Raw genomic sequence first — 12,364 nt, forward strand, 5'->3', positions numbered from 1 at the left:
ATTAATAAGGCTGTTGTTACTCTGCCATTAATATCAGTGTGATTCCAGCGTTTTATTTATGTTACAGTGAGCAATGAATTCGTGTGCCAATTTTGTTATACAGCGTTAACGACTGTCATGGCAACCAAAACTCGTTTTAGACATTCCTTTCTCGTCATGATTGGCTTTTCACGCGGCGTAACTCCGCTTGGACTAGAATGGCTTGGTGTCGTTTATTTTTACTTTAAAGAAACGTTTTGAGCCTTTCCAAACAAGTCTACGAGTCGCTCGTTTTTCTGTAAAGGGAATATGTACTATATGCAATCCCTGAGGATCATGTTTTAAATTTGATATGAGAAGACTTGCCTTTTATCAGCACATCACTAAGAATGTATCTCGTGCTTTTTATACAGTGTGTTAATTGGGTAGAAGAGGGAGTTTTCTTTGCGTTAGAGTAATTAGAGTTTTGCATTCTGTGCTATTATTACTACTGCAACAGTATTTGCCTGACCTCAACTCTATTTTTAAAAACATGCTTACGTAATTTTAGCTGATACTCGACTGTAAAACTGACTGTAAAGAGGGATTTTTGCTCTTAAATGACCTTTATTAGCCTCAGAAGAATAGCATTAGGGAATAAACCATTACGTATGTTATTTCTCGGTGGTTTAGCCAAGCGCGTTCCCATCATCGGTCTAATGCTATCAACAAAATCTGGAAACTTCAGCTTTCACCTTTTCCCCACATTCGAGCTTTCTAGCGCTGCGGGCGTCACCGAGCGGGAAAACGGGTTACAAGCCGAAACGCATCAACGCTTCAAGCTCATTTTAGCGGCGTCCGAACTTGGAAACGTTGGAAACAGGGTCGACAGCCGCAAAGCAGAGATTCTGAAATCATGTCTGTAATAAATGGTGTAAACAAATATTGTTCTGATACTTTCAAGTGTCACGACGTTATGATGTTCTTTCTTATGTAAAGCTCTTTTACATAATAAAGTCATTAGATTTAAAAGCTGTTCAAGCCTACACCTTTTTAAGTGTTTTTTTCTTCCATCTATCTTAATATACTTTAAAATGTAATTTATTTGTGTAATGCAAAGCTGAATTTTCAGCATCATTACTCCAGTCTTCAGTGTCACATGATTCTTCAAAAATCATTACAAGATGCCGATTTGTAAAAACATTATCAACATTGGAAGTTGGAAACATCTGGGAAAAAACTAACCTTTTTTTTTTTTATTTGTTAAACCCTGTTTTCCTCTTACAGATTTTAAGTGCTCCATTATAGATTTTGAATGAATGGAAACATGCTGCAAAGTTTTAAATCTGAAAGGGCACTGTGTATAAAGTCATTGTCTCTCAAAAGAAAGAATCGACTTTTTAAAATGAGTCTCGTTTCACGTTGACATCAGCATATTGTCCACCCATGTTTAGAGTTGGTCTGAATGAAAATGCACATTCATTCTTTGCCACTAGGTGGCAAAAAAAATAAAATCTAATCGGGTTGAGCGAATTGTTTGGAAGTGCTTGAGCAAATAAGGTAAACATAAATACATATTACAAGGCAATGAAAGTGTTTTTTTGCAAACATGTCAACGTGTTTTTGGGACTCCCAAATCCATCCAAAATATAACCTTTAATAATCCATAATATAGGGACTTTAAGATAGGTCTGGTTTTGTATAATATTACCCAGCTGTCCGGTATAATTATCAAAATAATTCATAAAAATCACAAAAAATGCTGTTATTTCAAAACCATGAAGTTTTAATTTTTTGTATTTCTTTGATGCAGAAATAGTCACATACAACACGTACGGTTCAAACACGGAAACCTGTTTGGAAAAGCTGCGAAAGTCTGTCGAGGTTGTGTAAAAGAACATCCAGCCACCAGAACGTAACGAGCGGTCCACGAACGCTGGAGACGTCACATCCTCTTATGTGAGAGTGTCTTCGCTTCTGATGTACTCGCCGATATCAGCCTGATGGAAAACCACTATGGACATGGGGTCGACCTTCCGACACTCCTGTGTGGTCTTCGCTGCAACACCAAAGCCCTGAAGAGAGATCGAAACAGTCAGAGCGCCATACTAGACCGTTTCTTAAAAGAACAGTTCACATAAAAATTGTATTTTTTGAAAGAAATTTTGCTCGCCAACTCATCCTCTGGAGTGAATGGGTGCCGTCAGAATGACGGTCTAAACAGCTTTCTAAAAATTTTCACAGGACGTTAAATGAGTGGTGCGGATCATTTGTGTATTATTCTGGTATTTTTAATCAGCTGTTTGGATTCTGACGGCACCCATTCACTGCAGAGGATGAGTTGGCGAGGAAGTGATGGTATGTTAAATTGCTCCAAATCTGTTCCAATGAACAAAAAAATGAGGTTCAGTAAATGTTCATTTTTAGGTGAAATATTAATTTAACATGACAACTGCTGCTCCATCTTGAGCAAACGGTCTCACCAGCGGCACATCAGCCATGGAATACACCACCACTCCTTGGTACTGCGATGTGTTTTCTGTGATTCTTCCCAGGCCAGACTTCATTACGTGGTTTCCATACAGGAATGACTGCTCTGATCCCGGCTTCACCCACACCTTAAACTACAGTGGCATACATTATGAAATACTTTATAATGCACGCACATACCCAGTCAAAACATATAATCATATTCCAGTATGTCAATATATATATTTAAAAAAAAAAAAAAATCACACAGTAAAACGAGAGAAACTGCCTAAAATGTAGATAAATAGACATAATTAAGTCGCATTTATTTATATTGTGCTTTATACAATATAGAATAAACCAGAAGATAACTGTTAATTTAGGAAAGCGGTAAATCAGAATTAATATGTACCTTAGCATATGGTGCAAGGAAATCGAGAGCTGTGATGTGAAGACGGAACTTCAGTGTTTTTGTGAACTTTCCGAAACACGTGCCGACTGATACCAGTTTATCTCTGGAGATATTTGTAGCCAACTTCAGAATTTTTTCACTAAAATGGAAAAGATGACAAATATATATATATATATATATATATATATATATATATATATATATATATATATATATATATATATATATATATATATATATATATATTCTTGTTCTTAGGAAAACTTTGATGAACTTTTTTGATCCAGTTCAAATATTAACACTGTGTGTGTGTGTGTGTATATACATACACACACACACACAATTTGCATTTAATTACATCAAACAGGCTACAAATGAACAGGAAATTTCCACAGGAAACAGTTAAGGAGACCATACAATTAATAGGAATATTACATAACGAAACAGCTGACAACCTTACCTCATATAATACACTCGGTCATTATGAAGTCTGAAACAGTAAGTCCCATCTGGCCGATCAATAAGAAGTCTGATATTCTCCCCAATACTAGAAACACAGAAATCGGGCGTACTTAATATAAATGGTATTAAAACCTACTTTAAGTCCAGCTTAAAATAATCCTACACAAACGTATACAATGCTTATAAATAATTATATAAATAACAGCTTTAAATATTACAAAACCAAACATCATACAAAGAACGGTAAAAAATAACACCATATGATACAAAAACACATGTAATAAAATACCCTACAAATCTATTTTTTAATATTATACAACATATGATAATACAACAAACAATACGTCTTAAGAGTGTGGAATAGTTTTGATTCTTTACACATGACATGATGACACAACCAAGCTTAACTTTTTTCTAATACATGAGTGAATACTCTAAGTGAGTTTTACCGAGACATGTCACTTACTATTTAGAGAGTTTCTCAAACATGATTTTAGTCTCTTCGTCTGTTAACGGACGCATGATGGAAAATAATAATTATATCCTTGCTAAACAATCTCGAAAACCACCTCAGCTCTCGCACTCCGCCAGCCAGCCACGTGGGTCGGCTTTAGTCCGTCGCACACTAGTGACGTCGTGTGGTTTAAATAAAGTTTTTTGCGGGTTCTCGAATCAGCACTTCGATCATGGCCGCCGTAGACGTGGAAGACGAGAGCATCCTGGCGTCGATCTTCAAAGACAGCTTTCCCGAGAACTGGAGAGAGAAGCCGGATTTCGCAGCGTATCTGTCGCAGCTGAGCTCCTGCGGCGTGGACGAGCTGAACCGGGAGCCGGAGCGTCTGGCCGAGGAGCGGGCGCAGATCCTGCAGCAGACCCGGGAGCTGGCCTTCACCAACTACAAGACGTTCATCAGGACCGCGGACTGCACACAGCACATCTACACCGACTTCAGCACGGTGGAGAACTGCCTCTCCAAACTACTGCACAAACTCCCCGGCTTCACTGAGAGATGCAGGTCTGTGAAGGAAGCGACCGATGAGTTCGACGGGTTACCTGTTTATTTATAGCAAGCCGTTTTGACATTTAAACTATAATAGACTCAAATCTATTTCTACATGTTACTAGTACCTTTTCATGTGTTTATTCTTAGATACCATTGCTATTTCTTTAAGTTACTGTTACTTAATACTAGTTCTTATTTAATAGATACTAGTAGTTATTCCAATAGTGACTAATACTAGTCATACATTTTAAAAATGTATACTGATCATACATCTTCTATGCTAGAAAATATATCCGTGTTTGATCTGTTTTAATATGAGCGCACAGTGCTTTTCAAGTGTCATAAGATTTTAAAACTTAAGATTTTTCAAAACCACATTTATTTGATCAAAATTATGTAATATTAGTACCGTTTAAAGTAACCATGTTCTGTTGCATTATATTTTTACCATTTAAATGCTGAATAAATGAGCTTTCCATTAATGTGTGGTTTGCTCTGATAGGACAATATTCGGCCGAGATGCGATTGTTTGAAAATCTGGAATATGAGGGTGCAAAAAAAAAATCAAAATATTGAGAAAATCACCTTTAAAGTTGCATAATTTAGAAGTTCTTAGTAATGCATATTACTAATCAAAAGTTAAGTTTCATTATGTTTATAGTAGGAAACTTGCAACATATCTTCATCAAACCTGATATTTACTTAATATCATCATAATTTTTGGCACAAAAGGAAAATCGGTCATTTTTACCAATGCAGTAAAAATGTTGGTTATTGCTACAAATATATAGCAAACCATTTTAGACTAATATGCTGATTTTCTTGCTTGCTTTCACGTTAACATCAGTGTTGAAAACAGATGTGCTGCTTAAACTTTTTGAGAAGTGTGTAATACATTTTTTTTCAGGATTCTTTGATTAAAAATGAAAGTTCAAAAGAATTCCTTTAAAAAAAAAAACAACAACAACAACAAAACATTATTTGACTGAATCTTGCATTAGTCCCATGAGACTATACTTTGTCAAATTTGTCGAATTATACTTTAAGTAACTGGTTTCTGTTTCATCATTTCTTCGCAGAGGTTTCATAAAGGAGGCAGAGGAGATCAGCGTCAGCAGGAGAATGAACAGCCTGACACTGAATCGTCACACTGAGATCTTGGAGATTCTGGAGATCCCTCAGCTGATGGACACGTGTGTGCGTAACGGATACTACGAGGAGGCGCTGGAGCTCGCCGCTTATGTGAAGAGACTGGAGAAAAAACATTCATCGCTTCCTGTCATTCAGGTACAGGGTTTTTTTTGTTGGGGGGAAAAGTCATACTGGTGTCACATTTTAATATCTAGGCTAAATGCTGGTGTCTAAAATGTTTAAAAACATTCTAAACACTATAAACGTGTTTTAGTTTCCTTCACAACAGATGCTTTAAATTTAAAGCGACAGTTCACCTAAAAATAAAAATTGTCATAATTTACTCACCGTCACCTCCTAAAACTTAATTAACACAAAATAAGATATTTTGAAGAACGTTGGTAACTAAACAATTAATGCTAGCCATAGTATATGTCTTCAACTAAAGCAAGAAATGCATACAGGTAATAAATAATGTTTATTATAAACAGCAAGCCTAAACCGATTTAGTCAAAAGTGATTCTGAAACTATAAGCGCGTTTCTTATGATCATGTAACTTCAATTCCTGAAAATATAGTACATTTGTTGTGGTCTTGCTGTTATGAGACTATAAAATAGACATTAAAATGACTTAAAAATAGCAAAAAAAAGGATTATATTGCTGTTTGTGTTCTTTTAGGGAATTGTGCACGAGGTTCGACTGTCTGCTCAGCTCATGCTGAACCAACTCCTTCAACAACTGCGCAGTAACACACAGCTTCCGGTTTGCCTGCGCGTGATCGGATACCTGCGCAGAATGGATGTTTTCACCGAAGCCGAGCTGCGCGTCAAGTTCCTGCAGGCCCGCGGAAGCTGGCTGCGATCCATTCTCGCGGCCATCCCGGACGAAGACCCGTACTTCCACATCACCAAGACCATCGAAACCTGCCGCGTGCATCTCTTCGACATCATCACCCAGTACCGCGCCATATTCTCAGACGAGGACCCCTTGCTGCCTCTCGGGGGTCAGGCGCTGAACGAGAGCGCCATCTTTCACGGATGGGTGGTGCAGCAGGCGGCGCACTTCTTGGAGACCCTCGATCGGGACCTCCAGCGCGGGGTTGGAAGCCGTCTGGACTCTCTGCTGGGCCAGTGCATGTACTTCGGGCTTTCCTTTAGCCGGGTCGGGGCCGATTTCCGCGGACAGCTCGCTCCTATATTTCAGCAGGTTGCCATGGAGACGTTCCGGAAGGCCGTTCAGGAAGCAGTGGACAAGTTCCAAGAGGATATGAACTTGTACACGCTCATTTCTCTGCCGTCGATACTCGGAAGCGCTATTCCTCCGGCGGTCCCGAGCACCCAGCCGGGCACACTGCAGCCCCCCATGGCCCTGCTGGATTTCCCTCCTCTAGCCTGCTTCCTCAATAACGTCCTGACGGCCTTCAACGACTTACGGCTGTGCTGCCCGATCGGTCTCGCACAGGAAGTTAGCAGATCTGTTGAGGAAGCCCTTATTAAGGTCATTAATTACGTGAATAATGTATTAGGTTTTTTTTTCTTATGGTCATCAAGGCTGCATTCATTTGATCCAAAACGCAGTAAAAACTGAAAAATCGTGAAATAATATTCAAATAACTGTTCTGGTGATTGTGTGTATATTTATTCATCTATTATTATTTATATGATCCAAAGCTGAATTTTCACCATCATTACATCAGTGTCACATGATCCTTCAGAAGTAATTATAAACTGATTTGGTTATTAAATATTTTTTTTTACCAATGTGGAAAACCAGGATTCTTTGAGTAGAAAGTTGAAATAGAATTAGAATAGAATTACTTTTTATCCATTTAATGCATCTTTGAAATAAAGGCCTATTCAAAATGCTAACCAAAAGTAGCTTTAACTATAAATACATAAGTCATGTTATGTTTATTATAAGCATGCTCTGTAATTTCGTAATCTGTCATTTTAAATGCTCAAGTTCTGTAAAGCAGGATGGATTCAATTTTATTAATCATTAATCACTCTGAAAGTGATTCCAATATTGTGTTATAGCAGATGTGGACTTCCATGTTCTTACAGAATTAGGAAGATTTTTAAATTTATGGTTACCATCCTTTGTGTGATTTTTAATAATTCCTTTTAAAAAAACCATTAACTGAATTCAAATAGACATCGAAAGGAAGTGTACATATTTATTTTGCTTGCTTAATTCTTCTCCTGTTTTGACGCATTCTGATTCTGTTATTCTTCTATTCTTAGGTGACCAAGCTGATCCTGGTTTTCCATCGAGCTGAGGAATCTGCCTTCAGCAGTCGTGAACGAGAGTTATTCGTTCAGTTCTGCAGCGCATTTGCTGAAGACATGGTGCCTTTCTTGAACCGATGTTTACAAGTTCTCTTTCCTCCAGCCCAGCTCGCGCTCATACTGGGTAAATATCCTCAGGATAAAATAGTCACATTCCAGAAATATTACGGCTTGCAAACACCATTTGATGTTGACTTAAAAGTTTATCTTGTATTTGTATCGTAGGCGTCCCGCCAACCCAGGTTTATAAATACGGCAGTCTCGGCTGCATCAACGTGAACTCGGTTCTGGAGCCGCTGGAGTTTGTTCTGCCACAGAAGGAGCCCGTGACCTCTGTCCTGGATCTCTGCACTGATCTGAGCAGCCTGACCACAGCTGAATCTGATCCTTCCGCCACATTCGAACCCTTAACGCCTCAAGAAAAACCTGTACTACCCGAACGAGAGCCTGTGTCAGCATCTGATCCTCGTCTGTCTCAAAAAGAGGACTTATCTTCTGAAGCAGTCAGCACTGAGCAAAACAACCCGATCCTTGAGCCTCAATTGAACTTTGATCTACAAAACTCGACAGGACCAGATGATTTGTCCACAACAGATAATAATGTTGAGATGAAATAAAAAAACACTACATTCGGTGTATTTTAGGGGTCCTAAAAATATGCAAAATTTTTCCAAGGCTTGATTGCATTTTTATTTGGTGAAGGTAATAGTGTAAATACGGTGTCATGAAATATGGTATAATATATTTAAAATGTGAAAAAAAAAAATTCATACGCTCACTGTTTATGACAGAGGTCCCAAAAAGCATTTGGACACTTAAAATATCTGAATACCTTTGCATTAAATAATAAATGCCACTTATTTTATTTAAAAAGAGATGCACTTTCAGACAAAACATTAGATGATACGATTAGAATGAAGACAAAATAAAAATTCTGTTTAAGAATAATTTTTATTTTTGGGTGAATTGTTTTTTTAAGTTTAACTTATGTGTTCTTAAACATTTATCTGTATGTTCTTGTAATTAGACAATGTATTGCATTTGTTGTATGTTTTTCATTTGCTCATTTTTTCCAGGGTGTTTCGGGTTGGGGAAAGGTTTAATAAAAAAAAAAAAAAAAAACATCAACTGATGATTAGGCTGCTTGTTTCTGAAATTCCCCATAAAACCTGCATGGAATACCAGACTGCCTTTGCAAAGTTTGATTTTATCTAGATCACAAAATCAAGTTAAATGTCAGAAATTTGCACAAAAATAACATTTCCGTATCACAACTTGGTACAAGAGTAGAATATGGAAAATACTTTGCAATATACAGTTAAACTTGATGTCAAGGGAAAAATGAAGCAGATTATTCAATAAAATTATCATAAACATTTTAATTCCATCCAGAACTCAATGTTTTAGGCTTCCAGTCTATATTATGAAGGTAGTGTGAAAATCATTTAACAAATTTTTTGCGTGCTGCGTTAGGATTTGTTCTCCGTCTTCCTCCTCCGGTCTGAGCGTCACGCAGCTGTAAGCTGGCTGACCTGCTGTAGACATCATGCTCTGAGAACGGAGAGCTGCCGGCCAGGTAGTCCGGGTCAAACACATTAGTCTTCTGACGAGACTTTTTAGACAATCTCTGCTGGGGGAAACGCTGATCGCCCACCAGGTGTGGGTTGTTGGAGTGTTTTCCTCCTTGTGGCAGAGGCAGAGAGTACTGCAGAGGACGAGAAAACAGACAAACCATCACCGGTATTGATTTATGTGGCACTATTCACACGATACCTTCCAAATACATGAATGGAGCCAAATGCATTTAGCTCATAAATAACCTTAAATACACTGTCACGCCATCCAAAGCATTACTTACTCTCTTTCCCTTTGGATTCAGCACTTTGGGATTCCTGGAAAAATGCATCTGCATGGCGCCGTCCTCGTCAATACTGACTGCAACCTTCTTCAAGGTGTTGTTTCCACAATGTGGACAGAAAGATTTGTTCATGTTTGTTGTTGTCCTAAAAATATAGAAAATATAGAGTCCATGTAACACATTGCTTATTATTATTATTATTATAAATGTGTAATTACTCTTGCTCCAACACCTGTTATTTTCCGAGGTGAACTCATCACTTACTTAAAGCAGGCATGACAGCGCAGAATGTAGCTCCTGGTGTATTTAATAAGCATGCCATTAACAGACAGCACATGCAGTCCAATCTGGATCAGAACATTCTGTCAGGAAATAATGAGACATTAGGTGTTTGTTATAACATAAAGGACAGTGCAGTGAATGGGTGCCATCAGAACGAATCCACAATTAATCCATATGCCCCCAGTACGTCAGTTAACATCACATGAAGTGAAAAGCTGTGTGTTTGTGTGAAACAAGTCTATTATTAAGATGCTATTTGCGTTCATAATCTATAACACTTCATCCATTGAAAAATACCCACCGAAGTATTTGTTTTAAACCGTTTTTGCTTGTAAACAATGCTTGATCGGTGCATATATCTAATTAACTTTCACTGGAGGAAACAATATCATGTATGATTTGAAGTTAAAAACATCTTAATAGTAGATCTGTTTCACCCAAACACACAGCTTTCCACTTCTAAAGATTCGTTAATCGTTGGACTGGAGTGTTGTGGATTATTGTGATGTTTTTAATCAGATGTTTGGACCTCTTCTGACGGCACCCATTCACTGCATGAGGTTCCATTGTTGAGCAAGCGATGAACGCCAAACTCAACTACATCTCGGAAGGCCTGAGGTTGAGTACATTTTTAATGAATTCGGAGAACTCCTCAACTTAATGCTCATTGTTTTAATGAATAAGCCTTTCTCTGCTAAACAAGTTTCACGACTGCGACATTATAAAATCTGTGAAAAACTAGTTTTAAAAGATAGCTTCCAATATGTGTAATCAGCACAAGTACCTGCATGGCAAAGTCAGTGGTCATGCAGCCCACTTTGACATCTGCTGTCGGCCCCCAGTTACCAGCATCCATCTGGACTTGCTTTATGTTACTGGGAGTAATCCAACCTCCACCATCATCACCATCCTCCTCATCACTGCTTTCTTCTCCTTCTTCTTCCTCCTCATGTTGGTCTTCATTTGTGCCATCATCTTCTTCAGATTCGGCCAGCTGACTGTCAGCAGACAGGTCAACACATTCCAGTTTCTCTGTGACTGTGATAGCATCTGCAGCCTAGAAAGAAGGGAAATATATATTTTTTGCTCTGTCTGAAATGACTGTGGCAGTGGTTTGGACGTTGTTGGATTCCTCACCAGCAGTTCTAGAAGGTCGCTCTCAATGCTGGGCAGGGGACTCCTCCAAAACTGAAAGCTGTTGAATTGTGAACTTTCAGGGTCTTGCGGCTCGTTTGTTGTAGGTGGGCTCTGGACACCTGTATTTGCACTATTTGATGACTTCTGGAGAAAAGAAGGTATATTATTATATCACTAACTCTGCAATATCGCGTTCAGATTGGCTTTTCAGTGATCTATTGCTCTGTGTATTAACTGCTGCTTCTTTTAAAAACAGTATTCAAAGAACCGGCTTTACTGACGAGATTTGCATGAACGTATCGAGCGAGATTGTCCAGCCCTATTGCAAGTAACGTCTTACTTTTGATGGAAAATGGAAACCTGCAATGCCAACTGGAGTCTCTGGATGTCTCTGGGTACTGCATATTTGGACCTGAAAGTCAAACAGATAAATAACTGTTAAATGTTGAAAAACAGAGGTGAATGAAAGTGAATTAATCAAGCATCAGTACCTTTTTCTCAGGTTCTGTCTTCAAATGCTCAGTTCCCACATTCTCGATTTCCAGTTGATAAGTCAGAGCCAAGACCTTGATGTCTGTGGCTGAAAGACTGGGATAGTCTCCTGTCTTTTTAGCAAATTCTGTAACTGTGATTCAAAGTAAATTTAAAAAAAAATGCGTAAATCATCACCCATGACACACTTTCAGCCTTCCAATAAAGACATTCAACATAACATGCATTAATAATAGCATGAAGTTATTATTACCAAATCTCACATGCTCTGGAAAGGGTTCTTTGAAATTGAGCTTGTAGGGCAAAAAAGCCAAACTTCTTTTTGTTGGTTTATCACGAATTTCTTCGACAACATCCTTCAGGGTATAAATGTTCTTTCCGATTTCCTAAAACAAAATAAAACGCACACAAATATGTTATAACAAAAAAAAAATAATAATTTCACCAAAATATTATACATGTTTAAAACCGTAAATTATAAAATGACAAAACTGCACCTTGCAAAACTGTACTCCGATTCAAATCACTTTAAAATACACCAAAGTACTACAATGGTAGGAAACTACCAAATTGTTGTTAGTGTGTCGATTAGTTATTATTAATTATTGACGCAGTGCAGCACACGTGTCAGTTCTGTCATTTATCCCGCGTCGTAGTCCATAAAACTGACATTTCAGAGCAACGCTATTAAAATAAACTAATAAGAAGCCAACGTCATCAACATTAACTCACTTGCAAAGGAGCCCTTTTGAGAAAAGCGCCAGCATCTGCAACAACATGCTCCACCGCGGTGGCCACCATCTTGGACGTGGAGGCTGAGGCACGGGTTCTCGCGAGATGACAGTTGTCCCGTTAGTATCACGTCATTTG

The 12,364-nt window shown here is 38.2% G+C and overlaps 3 protein-coding genes across 3 annotated transcripts; 1 reads left to right on the top strand and 2 right to left on the bottom strand.

The window, feature by feature from the left end:
- Nucleotides 1-1,723: 1,723 nt before the first annotated feature.
- Nucleotides 1,724-3,928, bottom strand: nip7 (NIP7 nucleolar pre-rRNA processing protein). The gene is made up of 5 exons (XM_043216844.1): nucleotides 3,768-3,928; nucleotides 3,300-3,386; nucleotides 2,840-2,978; nucleotides 2,442-2,582; nucleotides 1,724-2,033 (listed from the first exon to the last, which is right to left on the bottom strand). Exons 1-5 carry the CDS (start codon nucleotides 3,821-3,823, stop codon nucleotides 1,914-1,916), a joined length of 543 nt encoding a protein of 180 aa, XP_043072779.1. The 5' UTR covers nucleotides 3,824-3,928; the 3' UTR covers nucleotides 1,724-1,913.
- A 24-nt stretch (nucleotides 3,929-3,952) lies between these two features.
- On the top strand, nucleotides 3,953-9,107 carry cog8 (component of oligomeric golgi complex 8). The gene is made up of 5 exons (XM_043216832.1): nucleotides 3,953-4,316; nucleotides 5,384-5,591; nucleotides 6,116-6,934; nucleotides 7,681-7,849; nucleotides 7,951-9,107. The coding sequence occupies exons 1-5, from the start codon at nucleotides 3,988-3,990 to the stop codon at nucleotides 8,340-8,342; spliced, it is 1,917 nt and encodes a 638-aa protein (XP_043072767.1). The 5' UTR covers nucleotides 3,953-3,987; the 3' UTR covers nucleotides 8,343-9,107.
- On the bottom strand, nucleotides 8,658-12,358 carry nob1 (NIN1 (RPN12) binding protein 1 homolog). Its single transcript, XM_043216833.1, has 9 exons — nucleotides 12,227-12,358; nucleotides 11,748-11,880; nucleotides 11,494-11,627; nucleotides 11,343-11,414; nucleotides 11,003-11,146; nucleotides 10,650-10,922; nucleotides 9,848-9,945; nucleotides 9,584-9,728; nucleotides 8,658-9,430 (listed from the first exon to the last, which is right to left on the bottom strand). The coding sequence occupies exons 1-9, from the start codon at nucleotides 12,293-12,295 to the stop codon at nucleotides 9,167-9,169; spliced, it is 1,332 nt and encodes a 443-aa protein (XP_043072768.1). The 5' UTR covers nucleotides 12,296-12,358; the 3' UTR covers nucleotides 8,658-9,166.
- Between the last annotated feature and the right edge of the window lie 6 nt (nucleotides 12,359-12,364).

The sequence above is a fragment of the Puntigrus tetrazona genome, chromosome 18 (genome assembly GCF_018831695.1).
Source record: "Puntigrus tetrazona isolate hp1 chromosome 18, ASM1883169v1, whole genome shotgun sequence".
In the NCBI taxonomy this organism is placed as follows: Eukaryota; Metazoa; Chordata; class Actinopteri; order Cypriniformes; family Cyprinidae; genus Puntigrus; species Puntigrus tetrazona.

Bases quoted from the DNA above. Each gene is read 5' to 3' on its own strand.
- nip7 (XM_043216844.1), bottom strand. From the start codon at position 3,823: ATGCGTCCGTTAACAGACGAAGAGACTAAAATCATGTTTGAGAAACTC. The intron at 3,387-3,767 runs GTAAGTGACATG...CTGTGTTTCTAG, and splicing joins TTTGAGAAACTCTCTAAATA to TATTGGGGAGAATATCAGAC. The intron at 2,034-2,441 runs GTGAGACCGTTT...ATCTCTCTTCAG, and splicing joins CCATGGCTGATGTGCCGCTG to GGCTTTGGTGTTGCAGCGAA.
- cog8 (XM_043216832.1), top strand. From the start codon at position 3,988: ATGGCCGCCGTAGACGTGGAAGACGAGAGCATCCTGGCGTCGATCTTC. The intron at 4,317-5,383 runs GTCTGTGAAGGA...ATTTCTTCGCAG, and splicing joins GGCTTCACTGAGAGATGCAG to AGGTTTCATAAAGGAGGCAG. The intron at 7,850-7,950 runs GTAAATATCCTC...TTTGTATCGTAG, and splicing joins CCAGCTCGCGCTCATACTGG to GCGTCCCGCCAACCCAGGTT.
- nob1 (XM_043216833.1), bottom strand. From the start codon at position 12,295: ATGGTGGCCACCGCGGTGGAGCATGTTGTTGCAGATGCTGGCGCTTTT. The intron at 11,147-11,342 runs GTAAGACGTTAC...TCTTTTCTCCAG, and splicing joins GTTTCCATTTTCCATCAAAA to AAGTCATCAAATAGTGCAAA. The intron at 9,946-10,649 runs GTACTTGTGCTG...ATTTCCTGACAG, and splicing joins CCACTGACTTTGCCATGCAG to AATGTTCTGATCCAGATTGG.